General features: G+C 47.1%; 1 protein-coding gene across 7 annotated transcripts in view; it reads right to left on the minus strand.

Moving 5' to 3' along the window:
- CTIF (cap binding complex dependent translation initiation factor) overlaps positions 1 to 20,718 on the minus strand; it is a 198,614-nt gene that overhangs the window by 98,313 nt on the left and 79,583 nt on the right. For all 7 annotated transcript variants that reach the window (XR_014517244.1, XR_014517245.1, XR_014517246.1 and 4 more), the window contains one exon: positions 19,369 to 19,444. Coding sequence is in view for 4 of the 7 variants with exons in the window: in XM_083465981.1 (XP_083322107.1) it covers positions 19,369 to 19,444 (76 nt within the window). In the remaining 3 variants the exon portion in view is untranslated. The remainder of the gene's footprint in view (positions 1 to 19,368; positions 19,445 to 20,718) is intronic.

The following is a 20,718-nucleotide window of genomic DNA, read 5'->3' on the forward strand; positions in this document are numbered from 1 at the left end:
ATTTATCTGAATTCTCCTATCCTGCACATATTTACTCGGAAGCATGGCACACTCAGTCCCAGGAGTGTTGCTCCTAGGCTAACACGAGGCGACCAAGGTGTTTTTTATTTTATTTATTTCACCCAATTTATAGACTGCTTGATAGTTGTTGTTGTTTAAAAAAATCACACACCCTGAAAGCCGTTTACAAAAAAGATGAAACAATAAAACTATCACTAAGAAAAATTAACAACAGTAATCAAAAATGATAATTTAGTTAAAATAAGTAGACATTATTATCGGAACCTGAATATAGCAGGCGCCCTTATGATGTCAGGAAGCAAGTGCGTGGCAGTACAGTGGTGCCCCGCAAGACGAATGCCTCGCAAGACGGAAAACTCGCTAGACGAAGGAGTTTTCCGTTTTGGAGGTGCTTCGCAAAACGAATCTCCTATGGGCTTGCTTCGCAAGACGATAATGTCTTGTGAGTTCCTGCGGTTTTCCCCCCCTCCCCCCTTTTTCTAAGCCGCTAAGCCGCTTATCAGATGATCCGATAAGCCGATAAAAGCCCCTAAAAGCCGCTAATAGCGCTAATAGCGCTAATCCGTCAATGGGCTTGCTTCGCAAGACGACAATGTCTTGCGAGTTCCTGCTGGTTTTTTCCCCTCCCCCCTTTTTCTAAGCCGCTAAGCCGCTTATCAGCTGATCCGATAAGCCGATAAACCGCTAAAAGCCGCTAATAGCGCTAATCCGCTAATCTGTCAATGGGCTTGCTTTGCAAGACGAAAAAACCGCTAGACGAAGAGAATCACAGAACGGATTCTTTTCGTCTTGCGAGGCACCACTGTATTTACCAGTTGTAGAATGGTAGAGTAGGATGGCATCAAGCCCAAGCCCTTGCAATGCAGGAATTTCAACACGCAGTGCCCCTCCAACGTGAAACCATACCGGACCCTGCTTAGCATCGTAAAAACGCTAGCGGTTTTATTCTTCGTTTTAGTATAAGAGCCTTCACATTTCTGATATCCACAACAGCAATATAAAGAAAGTCAGAGAGCAGGGCTCCCCCCCCCCAAAGGGAACTCCCCAGAACTCAGTTCCAGCACCTATCAGGCGGATCCCATTGCCTTTCCAGGAGAAAGAGTGAGGGCATTCGTGATGAGTTCTGGCACCTCTTTTTCTAGAAAAATAGCACTGCCAGAGAGTGTTGCAAGGAAGACACGGGTGGTGCTGTGGTCTAAACCACTGAGCCTCTTTGGCTTGCCGATCAGGTCGGCAGTTCGAATCCCCGCCACGGGGTGAATTCCCATTGCTCTGTCCCAGCTCCTGCCAACCTAGCAGTTCGAAAGCACGCCAGTGCAAGTAGATAAATAGGCACTGCTGTGGCAGGAGGGTAAACAACGTTTCCGTGCACTCTGGTTTCCATTACGGCGTCCCGTTGCACCAGAAGCAGTTTAGTCATGCTGGCCAGATGAACTCGGAAAGCTGTCTGTGGACAAACGCCGGCTCCCTCAGCTTTGTAAGCGAGAGAAGCGCCTTTGACTGGAATTAACAGTCCAGGGATCCTTTACCTTTTTACCTTTACAAGGAAGAATAATGCAAAACCCCAACCAACAAAAAGAGTCTTGTTGCTACAACCCCATCTCACTCTTGCCAACCATTCTACCCGTCCACTTCCTCACATGCTGTCTCTATTAACCAATCCCTCCAACACAAATCCTCTCCTACTCCTTACAACCTGCTCACAAAGAATCGCTCCCCATCTCTGAAGCACTGATGGGCTTCATTTACAGGACCACCTGATACTCCTCTACCATCTGTCACCTGGGAGAGATCTCGAGGAGGCTCTCCCCCTTTTTTGGGCTGTGTGTGTGGAGCCCATAAAACTACTTCCGGTTTTCTCACTTCCAACTACACAAAATCACAGAATTGTAGAGTTGGAAGGCGCCGCGAGGGTCACCATCCAGTCCAACTCCCTGCAACCCAGGAATCTTTTTGCCCAGAGAGAGATTAGAATCATAGAATCATAGAGTTGGAAGAGACCACAAGGGCCATCGAGTCCAACCCCCTGCCAAGCAGGAAACACCATCAGAGCACTCCTGACATATGGTTGTCAAGCCTCTGCTTAAAGACCTCCAAAGTAGGAGACTCCACCACACTCCTTGGCAGCAAAGTCCACTGTCGAACAGCTCTTACTGTCAGGAAGTTCTTCCTAATGTTTAGGTGGAATCTTCTTTCTTGTAGTTTGGATCCATTGCTCCGTGTCCGCTTCTCTGGAGCAGCAGAAAACAACCTTTCTCCCTCCTCTATATGACATCCTTTTTATATATTTGAACATGGCTATCATATCACCCCTTAACCTCCTCTTCTCCAGGCTAAACATGCCCAGCTCCCTTAGCCGTTCCTCATAAGGCATCGTTTCCAGGCCTTTGACCATTTTGGTTGCCCTCCTCTGGACACGTTCCAGTTTGTCAGTGTCCTTCTTGAACTGTGGTGCCCAGAACTGGACACAGTACTCCAGGTGAGGTCTGACCAGAGCAGAATACAGTGGCACTATTACTTCCCTTGATCTAGATGCTATACTCCTATTGATGCAGCCCAGAATTGCATTGGCTTTTTTAGCTGCCGCGTCACACTGTTGGCTCATGTCAGGTTTGTGGTCAACCAAGACTCCTAGATCCTTTTCACATGTACTGCTCTCAAGCCAGATTATCATCCTAAAGAAGTCAGATTAGCCTCAACCAGAGCCAGGGCCTTTTTAGCACTGGCTCCGGCCTGGTGGAACGCTCTGCCTCATGAGACCAGGGCCCTGAAGGATCTGATTTCTTTCCGCAGGGCCTGTAAGACAGAGTTGATCCACCTGGCCTTTGGCTTGGAATCAACTTCCCCTCTTTCTTTTTTCCTTTCTCTTTCTGTGATGGAGCTCCTATTTGGGGACTTCCCTGGCTTTTTTCTGGCCACATAGGACCAGCCTGGATAGTTGGCCTTGGCGAAGATTTGACGTTTTCATCCCCCAAAAGTTTTTGATTTGAGTTTCTACTGAAATTGTCTGAAATGAGGCTGCATTTTAATGTGGTATTTTAATCTTGTTTTTATGTTGTATTTTAATCAATTGTTTTTATACTGCCCTGAGCCCGGTCTTGGCTGGGGAGGGTGGGGTATAAATAATAATAATAATAATAATAATAATAATAATAATAATAATAATTATTATTATTATTATTATTATTATTATTATTATTATTGTAACAGGCATGGTTTTCACTTGGGTAGGCAGGGGAAACTCCTCAGGGTGCAGAAGGCGATTCGGAGCCCAGAACTTGACACAAAAGCGGGCGGCCACAATGTGAGCGCAAAATGGCTCAGCCAAACTCGGGAACGTAAAATCTTTTTTTCTTGCCTGGCTGCAGAGCAAACCCTGTCGTGGCGGATCGGCACCGCCTATGTTTGCACTAGGGTGTGAGGCTACGCGCTCACAGGTTACTCATTAAACGCAGGTCTGAGGGAACTTGTGTGAGTGTGTGTTTCAAGGGATGTGCGGAGCAGCCCAAGGTGGAGTTTACCTTGCATATCCTGCGATATACAATAGACGCACCCCCCCCCATTCTGCATTTACAGGATTTCCCAGAGGCCCGCATACACTCCCCACAGAGGAGAGCAGAGGGAGGGGTGGCATTTCCCTCGCGCGCGCCCCCCCAACCTCTGGTTCCCTACAGATTGTGTCAGGCAGCACGTACTTAAGGCCTGGCCGTATAGCTCTGTGAAAAGAGGGAACTTGCCCTTTTTGCGGCAGCTTCCTCTCCTGCGAGAAAGCCTGTCTCCAGGAAAGCCACTCAACCTCTGAGGAAATCCTTGGCTCCAGCAACCTAAAAAGGTTGCGGCAACGTGTTATTGGTGTCCATTTACATGGAGACGCTTCCCAAAGGTTGACGTTGGCCCAGGGCCACCTTTTTGTCAGTTCAAGTAAACCCGTTTACGGGGATGGGTTTACGTGCAAAGCACGAAGTGGAGAAGGGGGGTGGAATAAAAACCCTTCTGTTTTATGGAGGGAAGCTTGCCGTATGAAATAGGTAGAGCGATGTCCTTGGCCGGGTCAATGTATAGATTTTAGAATAAGGGACCCCAAGGGCCATCTAGTCCAACCCCCTGCAATGCAGGGATCTCAGCTAAAGCATCCATGACAGATGGCCATCCAACCTCTGCTTAAAAACCTCCAAGGAAGAAGAGTCCACCACCTCCCGAGGGAGTCTGTTCCTCTGCCAAACAGCTCTTACTGTCAGAAAGTTCCTCCTTATATTTAGGTGGAATCTCCTTCCTTATAGCTTGAAGCCACGGGTTCGAATCCTACCCACCAGAGCAGGAGAAAACAAGCTCGCTCCATCTTCCATGGGACATCCCTTGAGATATTTGAAGATGGCTATCATCTCTCCTCTCAGTCTCCTCTTTTCCTGGCTAAACATACCCAGCTCCTTCAACCGTTCCTCACAAGGCTTGGTTTCCAGACCACTGATCAGCTTGGTCGCCCTCCTCTGCACATGTTCCAGCTTGTCAACATCCTTCTTAAACTGCGGTGCCCAAATGGGTGAAAGGACACACAACCTTTTCCACGACTCAGGGGAGACTCGTGTTTTGAATGCTCCGCTCGATAAAAGAACAGAGAGCTAGCTTCTCAGGGAGAGAAGGCTAGCCGCTAGCCTTCTCCCTGAGCTGCTAGCTTTCTAAGTGCAATGAATTTCACTTCTCCAGTCTCCTTCAGCATGTGGAGCCAATGTGGTAACGGTATTGGACTTCACCATGCCTAACAACTGGCCAACACCCCTGTCCTGCTAGGAGAGCAGTCAAAACTTGCCATGCCTTATTTGCAGTCTGAGGCCACACAAGCAGGAGCGAGGAATTGGATCTGTATGGCGGATCAGATCTTTTTCTTCTCCACGCATGCCACAAAATTTGACAGGCGGGTGGAGCCTCTCTGCTAGTTATTATCAGCAGAGAAGAATTAAGGACCAGAGAGCAAGCGGTTGCCCTGACTGATCCAAGCACCTTGCCCACAAATAATAATAATAATAATAATAATAATAATAATAATAATAATAATAATTACCCCACCCATTTGGCTGGGGTTCCCCAGCCACTCTGGGCAGCTCCCAACGGAATATTAAAAGCACATTAAAATGTCAAACATTAAAAACTTCCCTAAACAGGGCCACCTTCAGATGTCTTCTAAAAGTCAGACAGTTGTTTATTTCCTTGACATCTGATGGGAGGGTGTTCCACAGGGCGGGCGCCACTACTGAGAAGGCCCTCTGCCTGGTTCCCTGTAACCTCACTTCTCTCAGGGATGGAACTGCCAGAAGGCCCTCGGCGCTGGACCTCAGTGTCCGGGTAGAATGATGGGGGTGGAGCCGCTCCTTCAGGTCTACTGGGCCGAGGCTGTTTAGGGCTCTAAAGGTCAGCACCGACACTTTGAATTGTGCTTGGAAACGTACTGGGAGCCAATGTAGGTCTTTCAGGACCGGTGTTATATGGCCTTGGCAGCCACTCCCAGTCACCAGTCTGGCTGCCGCATTCTGGATTAATTGCAGTTTCCAGGTCACCTTCAAAGGTAGCCCCAAGTAGAGCACATTGCAGTGGTCCAAGTGGGAGACAACCAGAGCATGCACCACTCTGGCGAGACAGCTCTTGCCTTCATTGTCTTGGGATGCTGGACTTCCACAACCTTTGATGGCTGCAGGTTATTCCAGCCTCCCAATGCTTAAAACTGGAGGCCTTGGGAGACTAGAAACTCCTGCAGCTTCTAATATCTCTGCTACCGACACCATACATAGAGGAGAATGCAGGAGGCCCAAGAGACCGACTGCTTTCTTTGGTGTAACCAAGAATAATAATTTTTAAAAATCGCACTGGGCCAGTCCAGACATCCACCCCCCGTTATGTCATGTGCCTTTGCTCTATTCTCTTAGGTCTCTAAGGCAGCCTGGATAAATCTCACAATGGAAGGAAAAGGGTGTAGGAGAAAGGATCAAGCCGTTGACCCCTTTATTGTTTTTAGGCCAGAAGATAGCTTCCTCCTGGCTTCTGAACTGCCACACTGAGAATATTTTCCAGCCAAGTTGAGCCGCAGAGAGTCACTTTCTGATTCCTCCCCTCGCCGTCGCCTCCCAACCCGCTTTGGCCGAGCCACGGGGAGTCACAGGGTTGAGGCCCATTCACAAATACCTGCCAGATATCACGTACTTTCCCGCCCGCAGCCCCAAACACACGCAGGCAGACACAGCCAGGAAAGGAGCAGAAATCTAAGCAAACGAAAAGAACTTTTGAATGGGTTAGTGGAGAGAAATTGTGGGGGGCGGAAGCGGCAGACACCCAGACTGGCGTGTCAAGGTTTGAATCTGGGGGGGGGGGGGGAAAGGAACGAGTGTGCAGAAGGAGACACAGGTCTACAAAAAAACCATCAAAACCCCCCACCAAACACGAAAATGAAATCAAGTAAGTTTCGTATTTGCTGGTAAAGGAATAGTGAGAGGTATTTTTCCCAAAAACACAGGGCAGAATTGTATAACGATGTTTTTAAACCGACTGTCACGAGGGTCGCCTTGAGCGGCCGACTGGAAAAACCCAAACTGCCGTGTCGCCTTTTAATTGCTAAACCAAGCATTAAAAAAAAAAAGCACAGAAAAACGATAATGTGATTGCAAGGAAGGCTGTTCTTCACACACTGATGGGCTTATTTTTGCGCTCGTTTGTTCTTTCCAGCTAAGAGGCCCTTGGGCGCACGTTCGACTTGGTCAGCGATCTATTTAGTCTAGACTCAACTGAGGTCAGTTCTGACCCCCCCTTGCCCTCTAGCTGGACACATGGGAGACAGCTGCTGCAACTTAATAATATGGAGAGTCATAACATTAATAGTAGCCGCCGTAGAGTTAGCAGAAAGGTAGACTGCCCCCAAACCCAAAACTTGCCTCCACCATCTACTCACCAGCCAGCCCAAGGAAAGCCAGCGAACTCTCTGTCCATCAGCCTAGATACAAACACCAGGAGAGTCCTGCTAGATTTGGCCAAAGGACGCCTCTAGTCCAGTTCTCTGTTCTCATAGCGGTCAGCCAGACGGGAAGCCAGCACATTACTGGCAATCCAGGTGCCCCCCATCTTATATTTGTGCAGCTGGTTCTTCCGGACTAAGTGCAGAACCTGACATTTGTTCTCCCTGGCCTGAAACGAGATGAGCGCCGCACCCCATAGTTGCCTTTGACCGGACTTAACCGTCCAGGGGTCCTTCACCTTTACCTACTGACATTCATTTTGTTAGTTTGGGCCCCGTCTTCCAACATGTTCAGGTCATTATGAATCCAAATTCTGTCTCCTGCGGCATTAGGTTTCATCCTTCCCAATGGCACAAACCTAAATTCCTTGTATGCCCTTGCCATGCCTGAAAAATGCTGTCAATCTGGAGGCGACCTTAGCAACCAAGGAAGTTTCTGAAGTGGTCCTTTCTTATATGTTTCTGAGCACAGTTCAAAGTGTTGGTGCTGACCTTTAAAGCCCTCAATGGCCTCGGTCCAGTATACCTGAAGGATCGTCTCCACCCCCATCATTCTGCCCGGACACTGAGGTCCAGCTCCGAGGGCATTCTGGTGGTTCCCTCGCTGCAAGAAGCCAAGTTACAGGGAACCAGGCAGAGGGCCTTCTCAGTAGTGGCACCCGCCCTGTGGAACGCCCTCCCACCAGAAGTCAAAGAGAAAAACAACTACCAGACTTTTAGAAGACATCTGAAGGCAGCCCTGTTTAGGGAAGCTTTTAATGTTTAATAGGTTGTTGTATTTTAATATTCTGTTGGTAGCCACCCAGAGTGGCTGGGGAAACCCAGCCAGATGGGCGGGGTATAAATAATAAATAATAACAATAATACAGTAGTAATAATGATAATAATTAGACAGCAAAAAGCTCCTTTCCCCCACCTGCGGCGAATAAGGCCCATTATAAAATGCAGTCCGTGTTAAACAACACACACAGGAGAGCAACTTGCTCAAACCAGCTTACTTGCAAGAATACAGAATTAGCACGTTTACATGGGCCCTGCCCCACATCTCTGGCTCGCTACCAACAAACGTCTTGCGTCTCCTGGTTTGAATGAGGCACGTGGAGCCCCACACGCCACGTTTTTTCTTAGATGTCTGGCGTTTGTTAAAATTGGGCTTTAGTTCCACACACTTGAGAGAGAACACAAGATCCCAGACTGGAAGGGAGCATTTGACAATGGCTCCTAAGTGATTACCTGCCTGCTGCAGACAGGAAGCCAGCATTTTAAGAACTTCTGGTCTCCTATATTGTATTGGTTGCTATTTTCATAACATCAGAGGAAATGCTTAAAGGGGGGATGGGAAGGGGGGGCGCTCAGGGAAAAAAAACAACAGAGAGGATTCAGTGAGTTACGAACCCATTTTTAGTCTCAACAGGAAACATTAACTGGTTAAGTACCAAACAAAGGATGAAACATTAGCGTAGACTTAGCAAGCAGCCCGAAGTTTAATACGCTAATATTAGGCACCGCCAAAGAGGGAGAACGACTTTGATCGTAGCTTTAAAAAAACAAAACAAAAGAAGTTTCCCCTAACTTTTTCTACTAAAGTTAGATCTAAAGCAAATTTAGAGGGTCCTGATCTGGCATAACGACTGTGTAGAAATGTAAGGAAGTTAAAAATAATTTTGATATAATTTGCAAAACCGTTCAATTTTGTGCTGGTGGCAGCACAGGAGACACGAAAACATGTGTGCATTTATGCATGTACTTACTACCCTTATTACAGTGTTTTTGGTTGCGAAATCAATCCAGGTTAATTTAAATCCCTTTCCTAAGTCAGAGCTGGGGGATGGGGCTAGCCAGGTTTTTTTTTACCCCTGGGTGAAGTCTCCAGAGGGGGGCCATTGAGGTTTCCAGCCTGTGTGTGTGTACTGTACACAAATGCATATGGTTTCTGTGTGTGTGTGTGTATGTGCGAGCACGCGTGTGCGCACGTGCCAAACTGAGTCTTTGACCCAGGAGAAATAAAGCCTAGTTTCGCCCCTGCCTAAGCTACATTCACATGAGGCAAATGGTTTATGAAGACAAGTACAGTCATACTTCGGGTTACAGATGCTTCAGGTTGCGGTTTTTTTAGGTTACGGACCACCGAAACCCAGAAGTACCGGAATGGGTTACTTCCAGGTTTCGGCGGTCACACATGCGCAGAAGCGCCAAATCGTGCTTTGCGCATAAGCGCCGAATCGCAACCCGCATGTGCGCAGACGTGCAGCTGCGGGTTGCAAACGTGCATCCCGCACGGATCTCATTTGCGATCCACTGTACGGAGAGCCAAACTCTGTCAGAATATTTGTTTGAGGCACCTCAGCAGCTATTTCCCAATGTTAAGAGCCTAAGACAGGGCAAAGCCCTGTGAGCCACCAATGGCCTTGACTTCCACAAATTTGTCTACTTCCATTTTAAGACCATCCGTGTTGGCGACCATCACTATCTCTTTGGTGAGGAAATTCCACACTCTTAATGAAGTAACGAAGATGTCTCTCTCCCCCCCTCCCCCCGCCTCTCCTGGATCTTTCAACATTCGGCTTTATTGGATATTGCCAAGTTTTAGTGTTACAGGAGAGAAAAACTTTCTCTCTCTGTTTGTGTGCAGAGAGCAGCTAAGTCAGTGGTTCTCAAAGCGTGTGGCAGGAGAGGCAGGAAGATTCAAGGGCAATCAAAGAAACATTTAAACATTTCAGTGTAGCATGGCTATACAACCAGAAAGAGTAGTCATGTCTGTCTTCAAGAGCATTGGCTGTTCTGCTACAGTTCTCCACAACTTACCATTGTGGATTTTCAACTTTGACAAATATGCAAGATCAGAGAAGGAAAAAAAAGGCTTATTTGTGTTGATGAGATAAGCGGGTTTCTTTGTTTTTTGGTCTCAGATCCAATATAAATGAGATTATCTGGCAAAAGCTAGCTCACCCCTCTTATTGAATGTGTACTTAAACTACATATGTAAGAGGTTCGTTTATAATTTTATTTTGGGAATGATTCACGTTCTCATGTAGCTGGATTGTTGTATAGTTTCTGAATGCCCTGTGATCATACACTAAAGTAATTGCGTTCTGTGGAACAATTAAACAAGCACCACTAGGAGTTGTTTCTTTTTTGTTTTCCAGCATATTTCTATTCAGTAAGAAATTTGGAGTGGTGCAAGCAGAGGTCCAAGTTCCAAGGGGATTCTGGCGGTTCCCTTCCTGCCAGAAGTGAGGTTACAGGGAACCAGGCAGAGGGCCTTCTCGGTAGTGGCACCTGCCCTGTGGAACGCCCTCCCAGCAGATGTCAAGGAAATAAACAACTATCTGACTTTTAGAAGACATCTGAAGGTGGCCCCGTTTAGGGAAGTTTTAATGTTGGGTGTTTTGTCGCTTTTTTATACCGTATTTTTCGCCCTATAGGACGCACCAGCCCATAGGACGCGCCTAGATTTTTTGGGGGGGGAAATAAAGGGAAAGAAATTATTTTTTCCCCCCCAGGCGCGGGGCTGGGGAAGCTCGGGCTTTGGCAGCTTTGGCATCGCTCTGGGAGCTTGTGGGGCTGGAGGAGAGGAAAGCCCTCCGCCAGCCTTCTAGCCAAGTCGGGGGACAGCGGGAAAGGCGTGCTGTGCCTCCTGCTGTCCCCCGAGTTTGCGGGGCTGGCGACGGGGAGGAGCAGGCTTCTCCCCCCCCCGCCAGCCTTCTAGCCAAGTCAGGGGACAGCAGGAAAGGCGCGCTGCGCCTCTCCCGCTGTCCCCCGAGTTTGCGGGGCTGGTGACCGGGCTCTCCTGAAGCCTGGAGAGCAAGAGGGGTAGGTGTGCACCGACCCCTCTCGCTCTCCAGGCTTCAGCGAAAGCCTGTATTCGCCCCATAGGACGCACACACATTTCCCCTTCATTTTTGGAGGGGGAAAAGTGCGTCCTATAGGGCGAAAAACACGGTATATTCTGTTGAGAGCCACCCAGAGTGGCTGGGGAAACCCAGCTGGATGGGCAGGGTATAAATAATTATTTTGTTGTTGTTGTTGTTGTTTAATAATAATAATAATAATAATCTGTAGCCCTCCAGTTCTTGACCACTGGGTATGCTAGGTGGCGCTTGTGAGTGATGGAATAATATCAGATCAGATCACAGCCCTGCAGCCCTAAAGATTCACTGTCTCTGCAGCCTAGAGTCAGTCTGTCTGTCTCTCTCTGGAATCTAACTTTCCTGATACAGTCACACCTCGGGTTACAGACGCTTCAGGCTGTGCGTTTTCAGTTTACAGACGCGCAGAAACCCGGAAGTACCGGAATGGGTTACTTCTGGTTTTCGGCACTTTGCACATGTGCAGAAGCACTAAATCGCGCTTTGCGCATGTGCAGAAGTGCCGAATTGCAACCCGCGCATGCACAGACGCGGTGCTGCGTGTTGCGAACGTGCCTCCCGCACGGATCAGGTTCGCAACCCGTGCGTCCGCTGTATAAGCAATTCACCCACTCCTAGCTGGAAGCCATATGGTCCAAGCACAGTGGCCAGCCATTTCTCTAGAAAGCTTCCCAGAAGGCAGGACAAGCAATGGGAGGAGGGGCAGCCAGCTGCAAAGCTCTCCCTCTCACACATACACATGGATGACAAACGGCGTGAATGCAGGGAAACCCGCAGCGGCTCTCGCTTTCCCCCACCCACCCCCTTTCCCGAGAGCCAGGATCACGGCAGGGCACTGCACTCGTGCCAGGCTGGGTCCTGCCTCCGCAGAGCAAGGCTCCTTTCGCTTGGGTAAGCCTGAGGTCAGCCGCCACGACTTCGGCGGGAAGAACGTGTGCCCTGACCCTTGTTCAGGATGTTGTATAGAAAGGCTGCTACTAACACATGCTATATTTCACTATTTGGGAAAAGCGACACCGGCAGCTTCCTCTCCAGAGAGCTCTGTTTAGCTTTGCGGGGGGAGAACCTCTCTGCCAGCGTCCAGCTGCCAGCTCACCTTGCATTGGAAAAGCCACATCACCCTCTGCTGCAGCCTGTGGGAGGTGCACCCTTAAAAAAACATTTTTCCCAGAGCATAAATTGCAAGGTGAATCTATGCTTTTGTGGGAAGGGAATAATCAGTGCCGGATTTATCTATAAGCTAAACAAGCTATAGCTTAGGACCCCACTCTCTTGGGAGCCCCCTCCCCCAAATTTTACTATTAATATACTTTTTCTTGTGGGTTAAACCACTGAGCCTCTTGGGCTCGCCGATCAGAAGGTCGGCGGTTCGAATCCCCGCGACGGGGTGAGCTCCCGTTGCTCGGTCCCTGCTCCTGCCCACCTAGCAGTTCTAAAGCACGTCAAAGTACAAGTAGATAAAAAGGTACCGCTCCGGCAGGAAGGTAAACGGCGTTTCTGTGCACTGCTCTGGTTTCGCCAGAAGCGGCTTAGTCATGCTGGCCACATGACCCGGAAGCTGTACGCCGGTTCCCTCGGCCAATAAAGCGAGGTGAGCGTCGCAACTGCAGAGTCGGTCACGACTGGACCTAATGGTCAGGGGTCCCTTTACCTTTGATACTTCTTCTTAACTGTATTTAAGTTCAACAATTACTTTGATAAAATACATATTTTGTTATGTTCAAATGGCTTTAGATACCTATTAGGTCCATAAATTACCATCTAGCATATATTCAACACAAAAAACCAGCGACAATTTGTTGTTGACAAAGGACAGCTGGACATATAAAGGAGCCCCATTACCTTCAGTAGCTTAGGGCCTCATCAAACCTAAATCTGGCCCTGGGAATAATAACTCAGTCAGATGAGTAGATAGTAATAATAATAATAATTATTATTATTATTCTTGGAAACACACTGAAACTTGATCAGGCCCTGTCAAATCAGTTCACTAGGGTTTCTCTCTCTCTCTCTCTCTCTCTCTCTCTCTCTCTCTCACACACACACACACACACACACTCATCAGGGCCATTCTACACATTATCCTTTAAACACCATTTTTTTAAAAAAGGCCCATGAAGTGATGCTGCTTTGAAGTCCATCTTGAAAGTGCTGCTTAATGAAGTATTCTGCAAATGGCGCAACCTAAAAACTGCATTTATTATTTACTTGAAAGGATTCTGAAGAGATGACCTGTTGCACCCTCCCCATTTGAAAAAAAAGAAATAAATGCAGTCTTGTAATCTTTGTGTACGATTCCAACCACACTAATTTTTTTTGTCATAGTGTGCATTCTGTAGAACGGAATGCACGCAGGACATTACAGTGGCAGGATAATTCAGAGGGTGGGTATTTGCTGCCGCCTCCTGGTTCCCAATAAGAACTGCATCCAGCTCAGGGTTTCACAAATTCTGTGCGTTCAATGACTCCTTTGACAAGCTTATAAAATTATCATCAACCCCAGCCCAGGTTCTTAGGCATTTAAAGAAAGCAAATTCAAGAAATATCAATATAAAATCAACACAGATTACTCAATCGCCATTATCAGACGCCATAAAAGGCAAGAAAAGAATTTTGCAGTCTGTCTGTCTGAGAATATTGTGTTGTGGAATCGTTTTATAAAATACGCTGCCCTTTATTTCTGAGGCTCAGAGTTCCTAAATACATATTTTGTACCTCCTAAACTTCTTTTCCTCCACTGCCATTTTGAACCTCCTTTTAACCCCCCCCCCCCACTTCTACTGACCCCAGTGAGTCAACATTTGACCGTTCTGGGAAATGCTGCCTTACTCTAACACAAAACAGAGAAACCAGTAGGAGAACACTTCAATCTCCCAGGACATTCTATACAAGATCTCAAAGTAGCTGTTTTACTACAAAGGAATTTCAGAAATAGACTGGAAAGAGAAGCTGCTGAATTGCAACTCATTACCAAACTTAAAACCATGGAGAGACCTGGTCTGAACAAAGACATTGGATTCTTATCTCATTATACATGACTAAGCCATTTTTCACCTTCTCACCCCTTGCCTTTTCCTGTAAGACCTATTGCAGTCGTTAAGAGTCGTCAACAGGCTCATCTCAGCTATCTGCCAATCACCCATTCCCACCACCCTTCTGAGTAATACCCCTCCCCACCTTCTCACTATATAGAAGGATCTGGCAACTTCTGTTTCAGTGTATCTGAAGAAGTGTGCATGCACACGAAAGCTCATACCAAGAACTAACTTAGTTGGTCTTTAAGGTGCTATTGGAAGGAATTTTTTTATTTTGACTATGGCAGACCAACACGGCTACCTATCTGTTACTCTAACAGTCTTGGATGGAACTGCGTATTTATCAAAATAACCGCAGGGGTGCCTGAAACAAAGAGGGAAAGACAGAGGACTAGAGGAGATGTGCTTAATACATCTGGTGGAGCTTCTTCCCCTGAAAGATACCCCCTAAGATCTGGAAATATGCCCTGAACATCAGAATAATGGACAAGGGCTGCAGCTCAGTGCACATGTTTTGAATGGAGTAAAAAAGGTAAAGCTTAAGGACCCCTGACAGTTAGGTCCAGTCGCGAACGACTCTGGGGCACAGCTGTCAACGTTTCCCTTTTTTAAAGAGAAATGCCCCTATTCCGAATAGGATTCCTCACAAGAAAAGGGAAATGTTGACAGCTATGCTCTGGGGTTGCGGCGTGCATCTCGCTTTACAGCCGAGGGAGCCGGCGTTTGTCCACAGACAGTTTTTCCAGGCCATGTGGCCAGCATGACTAAGCCACTTCCGGAGCAACGGAACACTGAAACCAGAGCAGTGCACAGAAATGCCGTTTACCTTCCCGCCAGAGCAGTACCTATTTTATCTACTTGCGCTTTGACGTGCTTTTGAACTGCTAGGTTGGCAGGAGCAGGGACCGAGCAAGGGGAGCTCACCCCATCGCGGGGATTCGAACCGCCGACCTTCCGATCGGCAAGCCCTAGGTTCTGTGGTTTAACCCACAGCGCCACCTGCATCCCATACACAGACTCTGAATATATCCTACTCTCTGATAATTGCAAAAGGCTGGAAGGGAGAGGATATCCCATCTAAGTCAGACTGGCAAAATAAAATAAGAGAGTACACTGAACTGGTGAGATTATCAGCAAGGCACAGGAATGTTACAGATGGAAAATTTATCAGAGAGTAGGATATATACAGGGTAGCCCAACAACATCTGGAGGAACAGCAGGTTGGAAAAGGTATGTCGATACAAAACTGAGCAAGATGGACCAAGATGCTAAAAGCCATCCTCCTCCTCCTCCTCCTCTCCCTCCCTCTCCCTCTCTGTGTGTGTGTGTGTGTGTGTGAAGAGAGGTTGCAAAGCGAACACAAATGTTCACCCCAACACCTATTATGTTTCCTCTATCTCAGACTTCCTCAACCTCGGCCCTCCAGATGTTTTTGGCCTACAACTCCCATGATCCCTAGCTAGCAGGGCCAGTGGTCAGGGATGATGGGAATTGTAGTCCCAAAACATCTGGAGGGCGGAGGTTGAGGAAGCCTGCTCTATCTTCCACCACCCCTAGCTAGCAAGGTCAGAGCTCAGGGATGAAGGGAGTTGCAGTCCAACAACATCTGGGGACCCACAGGTTGAGAACCACTGGTCTAGATCATGAATAGGCAACCTAAGGCCCGGGGGCCAAATGAGGCCCAAACGCCTTCTCAATCCGGCCCACGGACGGTCCAGGAATCAGCGTGTTTTTACATGAGTAGAATGTGTCCTTTTACAGTGGTGCCTCGCATGACGAAAAGAATCCGTTCCGCGAGTCTCTTCGTCTTGCGGTTTTTTCGTCTTGCGAAGCAAGCCCATTAGCGGCTTAGCGCTATTAGCGGCTTAGCGGATCAGCTGATAAGCGGTTTAGCAGCTTAGCGGATCAGCTGATAAGCGGCTTAGCGGATCAGCTGTTAAGCAGCTTAGCGGCTTAGGATCAGCTGATAAGCGGCTTAGCGGCTTGGGAAAAAGGGGGGGGGGGGGAGGAAAAAAACCCAGCAGGAACTAGCAAGACATTTTCGTCTTGCGAAGCAAGCCCATAGGAAATTCGTTTTGCAAAGCACCTCCAAAACGGAAAACCCTTTCGTCTAGCGGGTTTTCCGTCTTGCAAGGCATTCGTCTTGCAGGGCACCACTGTATTTAAAATGCATCTCTGGGTTATTTGTGGGGCATAGGAATTCGTTCACCCCCCCCCATGGTCTGAGGGACCAGTGGACCGGCCCCCTGCTGAAAACGTTTGCTGACCCCTGATCTAGCCCAAGCCCCCTGCAATGCAGGAATATGCAGCTGTCCCATACAGGGATCGAACCTGCAACCTTGGTGTCATCAGCACCACGCTCTAAGCGACTGAGGTATCCAACTGAAAAGTCTATGGTGTCTTCCACTAGCTCCTTTGGAAGGAAGGAGGGATATAAGTTGAATAGATAATAATAAAATGCAATGAAACAAAAGGGAGTTTGGCACTGCTTCAGCACTTCAGGTTTTCAGTCAGATGACTCTGCTACAGGAGCGTGTCCTTCCACCAATGGCCGCCAGATGGCACAACATCCGCTCCAAAACTGACCGTTCAACCTAAGAGAAGGGCAGTGCAAAACACGTTCTGAGTATAGGCCTCAAGTATGTTCAATGGTCACTCCTGCTCCTCAGGGAACTTTGAAAACTGTACTTCCCTCAGAGAGGGCAGAGGTCTCTGAACCGAGAAGTCAGCGGTTCCCAACTACAATTCCCAGGATCCTTCGAGGGGCGGCGCGGCAGGAAAACTGGTGCAAAGGAAATGTTAAGGCTGCAGCGTAAATATCATCTTGGATGGTGTGTGTGTGTGTGTGTGTGTGTGTGTGTGTGTGTGTGTATGTAAAGGACACCTGGACGGTTAAGTCCAGTCAAAGGCAACTATGGGGTTGCGGCGCTCATCTCGCTTTTTAGGCCAAGGGAGCTGGCGTTTGTCTGCAGACAGCTTTCCAGGTCATGTGGCTGCATGACTAAACCACTAAGCCGCTTCTGGTGCAGCAGAACACCGTGATGGAAACCAGAGCGCATGGATGTGCTGTTTACCTTCCCGCTGGAGCGGTACCTATTTATCTACTTGCACTTTGACGTGCTTTCGAACGGCTAGGTGGGACCGAGCAACGGGAGCTCACCCCACTGTGCGGATTCGAACCGCCGACCTTCTGATCAGCAAGCCCAAGATGCTCAGTGGTTTAGACCACAGTGCCACCTTCGTCCCATGACAACAGGGGTTGCCAACATTTCTGGGGTGCTGTGAGCATTTGCAAACTGGAAAAAACAACTGTGCTTGGCACCACACACATCCTGCAATCCAGCCCACACCACAATCTGGCCTATTCTCTGCAACTGAATACTTTTTTTCTGAATGTCAGTATTTTTTAGGGGTGGGCTGTTCTTGGCACCAGATGTCTCCGAGGGCGCGAGTGGAGCTGCAGGCATCGTGCTTTTGTCCGAAGGAGCGCTTGCTCCCCTATTTATCCATCCTATTCAAAGCTTTTGATCTCTGCGGGGCGACGGATACCAAGGAATGAATTCAAGGCGCTAAATGAACATTGGCTACAGGCATCGCCCCCACTGACACACGTTCTAACTCACCTGCGACCGTGTAGATGCGCGGGAAATAATCAAGCAATTCAATTCGTACCTGGAAATGGCGGGAGGGAGCTGGAAAGTCCTTGTGGTTGGCAAGGGGATTCTCCCCGGAGCCTGAAGAAGTCAGTGAGGGCAGAGGAAGCCCCCAAAGAGACCATAGGCACAGGGGGCTTTGTTTACACTGCTCAGCCTCCCCAGGTAGCAGCCGATTTGTGGGGTAGCACAGCAGCAGCCACGGTTTTCCCACATGTCCTCCAGTCTCCTGCCAGCCCCAGTGCTTCAATTCTTGTTGTGGATATTTTTGGATGTGGTAGTTTTGGTATGGATTGAAGAGAGAGCGGCAGAGGGGGTACATTTAAAGAGCGCTCCCCACTTTATGCGATTTGTACTTATAATGAAAATACAAAAATCAGAACTCCTATTAGAATAAATGAGTTCCGTTATAAGTACTGAAATACTAAAAAGATGGATAACAATGTGTAACAGAAAAAGAAGGAGAGAGTTGGTTTAAAAGTGTGTGAAAGAAAATAATAGAAGTGGAAAGAAATTGCAATTGAGTAGATTGGAAGTCTAACACAAGGGTGGGGTGAGGGGTGAGGGATGGTGGTGGGAAAAGGAGCTATGTGTGGGATTGAGTGTGGGTATATATGAATATTTTAAAGGATTGTATGAAATGTATGTTTGTCTGTATATTTGTAATATGTATGTATTAATGTTGAATTATTTTAATAAAATAAAAATAAAAAAATACTGAAAACTTTACGAAGAAACTGCGGCCTCGACACGATTCATTGACAACCGACAATCTTTTGAGACTCCACAGCACCGAGAAGCAGATACTGTACATAATCTGACATCCATGTATTCAGAATATCCAGCTGTGCTGGCCGGCTGTACCTGCCGAATTCTGACTGCACCACAGCAAGGAAGCACAAAGATAACAGTTGCCCCAAAACCTCGATATTGTGGAGACTGTTCCTAACAGATGCGCTTAAGAAAACATGCCAGGAGCCTTTCAGTCACGTAACACAGGAAAGGGGCATCTTTTTGTACATGGGCTCAGAGGGCAAATTCTTAAAAAAATATGTAAATAAGAATACTTTTAATCAGTGCTTTTTTTCTGGGGGGGCGCAGGGTATGCATACCCCTAAGCATTTTGTGAATCTAAGTTTGGTCTCATTGAGGGGCAGTATTTCAATATGAGTGGGAAAATAAGAGTACCTCTAAACATTTATTATTATTTTTTAGAAAAAAACACTACATTTAATAATATATCATGCCCACACCTCTGTGGAAAATATTGCAGACAGAATATAATTATAGAAATCACTTTTTTTAAAAAACAATTTTTATTAAAAAGCAATTACCTCCTTATAATTTGATTTTAACTCACTAATGACTCTCAGTCCTCACTTCTGTGTGAAAAATGACCCTGTGCTCCTCTGAGTCCACAACTCAAGGGTAGTAAAAATATTTATACCCCTTATAACTGATTTCACCCCTGGCCTAAAACCTTATCCCAGTGATGTGTTTGATGCAACCCTTTACACTGATGTACATGGGCTTCATTCTGCAAATACCCAAAGTGCTGTGTGTATTCTTACATCGAACTCAAAAATCCATAAATGCAATTTAGACAATGGGGGGGGGGAGCCCTTTATAGAACATAATGCTCCAACGACAGCAAGGAATGGTTCTTGGCCTGAATGGCCAGAGACCGAGCATATTTCAGACACAGTTGGGAGCTTGGGGGATGGACGGCTCTCCTGTTTGGGTGTCAAGAAGACAGAACAAGGTGTACAAAGGAGATCTGGGGAAAGACTCACCTGCCAGGCTGGGAGAACCTTCCCTATGTCGTTGAGGTTGATTCCATCTCCGTCCTCACTCTTCCCTTTTCCGATCCTGAGTCAGGGACAGACAAAGGGGAGAATGAACACCATGCGCGAAAATGTGTTCATGCACAGGCTGGTGGCTCATGGCTTACAAAGGAGTGACAAACACCACAAAACAAAACTCCGGCAGGTGTTTCTCCCAACATGGCAAACGCCGAAAGATCTTTCTTCTTCTCCACGCCCCTCCCCGGCTCCAATTTTTATTCCCATGTCTTAACGATCCACCTTACACGAAAACGTTCCTCTTCCACCAGGCCTCTGGCTGACCAACATACAATACCCTTTTAAATGTGAGGTGGGGGATAGTTCATTTGTGTTCTTATTTTTATTATGCGCTTTGTGCATAATAGAAGACATCTGAAGGCAGCCCTGTTTAGGGAAGCTTTTAATGTTTGATGTATCACAGTATTTTAATATTCTTTTGGAAGCCGCCCAGAGTGGCTGGGGAAACCCAGCCAGATGGGCGGGGTATAAATAATAAATTATTATTATTATTATTATTATTATTATTATTATTATTATTAGTGGTTTTTATATTGTCTTTCTGTGCAGGGCCGGATTTAGGTTCTTTAGCTTTTTATATGTCCAGCTGTCCTTTTTCAACAACAAACTGTCGCTGTTTTTTTGTCAAAATAAAAAAAATTCCTTCCAGTAGCACCTTAAAGACCAACTAAGTTAGTTCTTGGTATGAGCTTTCGTGTGCATGCACACTTCTTCAGATACACATATCAGATAGCTGTTTTTTTGTGTTGAATATATGCTATATGGTAATTTATGGACCTAATAGGTATCTAAAGCCATTTGCACATGCAGAATGTAGGCACCCTATATATAGAAATGAGCAAACCAGTGATACAGTGGTACCTCGGAGATCCGTTCTTAACCTGAAACTGTTCTTAACCTGAAGCACCACTTTAGTTAATGGGGCCTCCTGCTGCTGCGCCGCCGGAGCACGATTTCTGTTCTCATTCTGAAGCAAAGTTCTTAACCCGAGGTACTATTTCTAGTAACCTGTAAGCATATGTAGCCCGAGGTACCACTATATTTTAGGGAGCAGGCTATCAGGCCAGGCCCATTACTTACATCATAGGAGCCTACACAACACAATACACTGTTGCTGTATGTAGGTTTTATTTTATTTGTTTTTTATCTTATATTTTGGAAGTGTACATCCAGGCTTTTTTCCTTTAATTTTTTCGGGGGCCCCCAAGAGAGTGGGGCCCTAAGCTATAGCTTGTTTAGCTTATATGTAAATCTGTGCTGCGAACTGCACCCCTGAGATCT

The sequence above is a fragment of the Podarcis liolepis genome, assembly GCF_965112155.1.
Source record: "Podarcis liolepis genome assembly, chromosome: 11".
Lineage (NCBI taxonomy): Eukaryota > Metazoa > Chordata > Lepidosauria > Squamata > Lacertidae > Podarcis > Podarcis liolepis.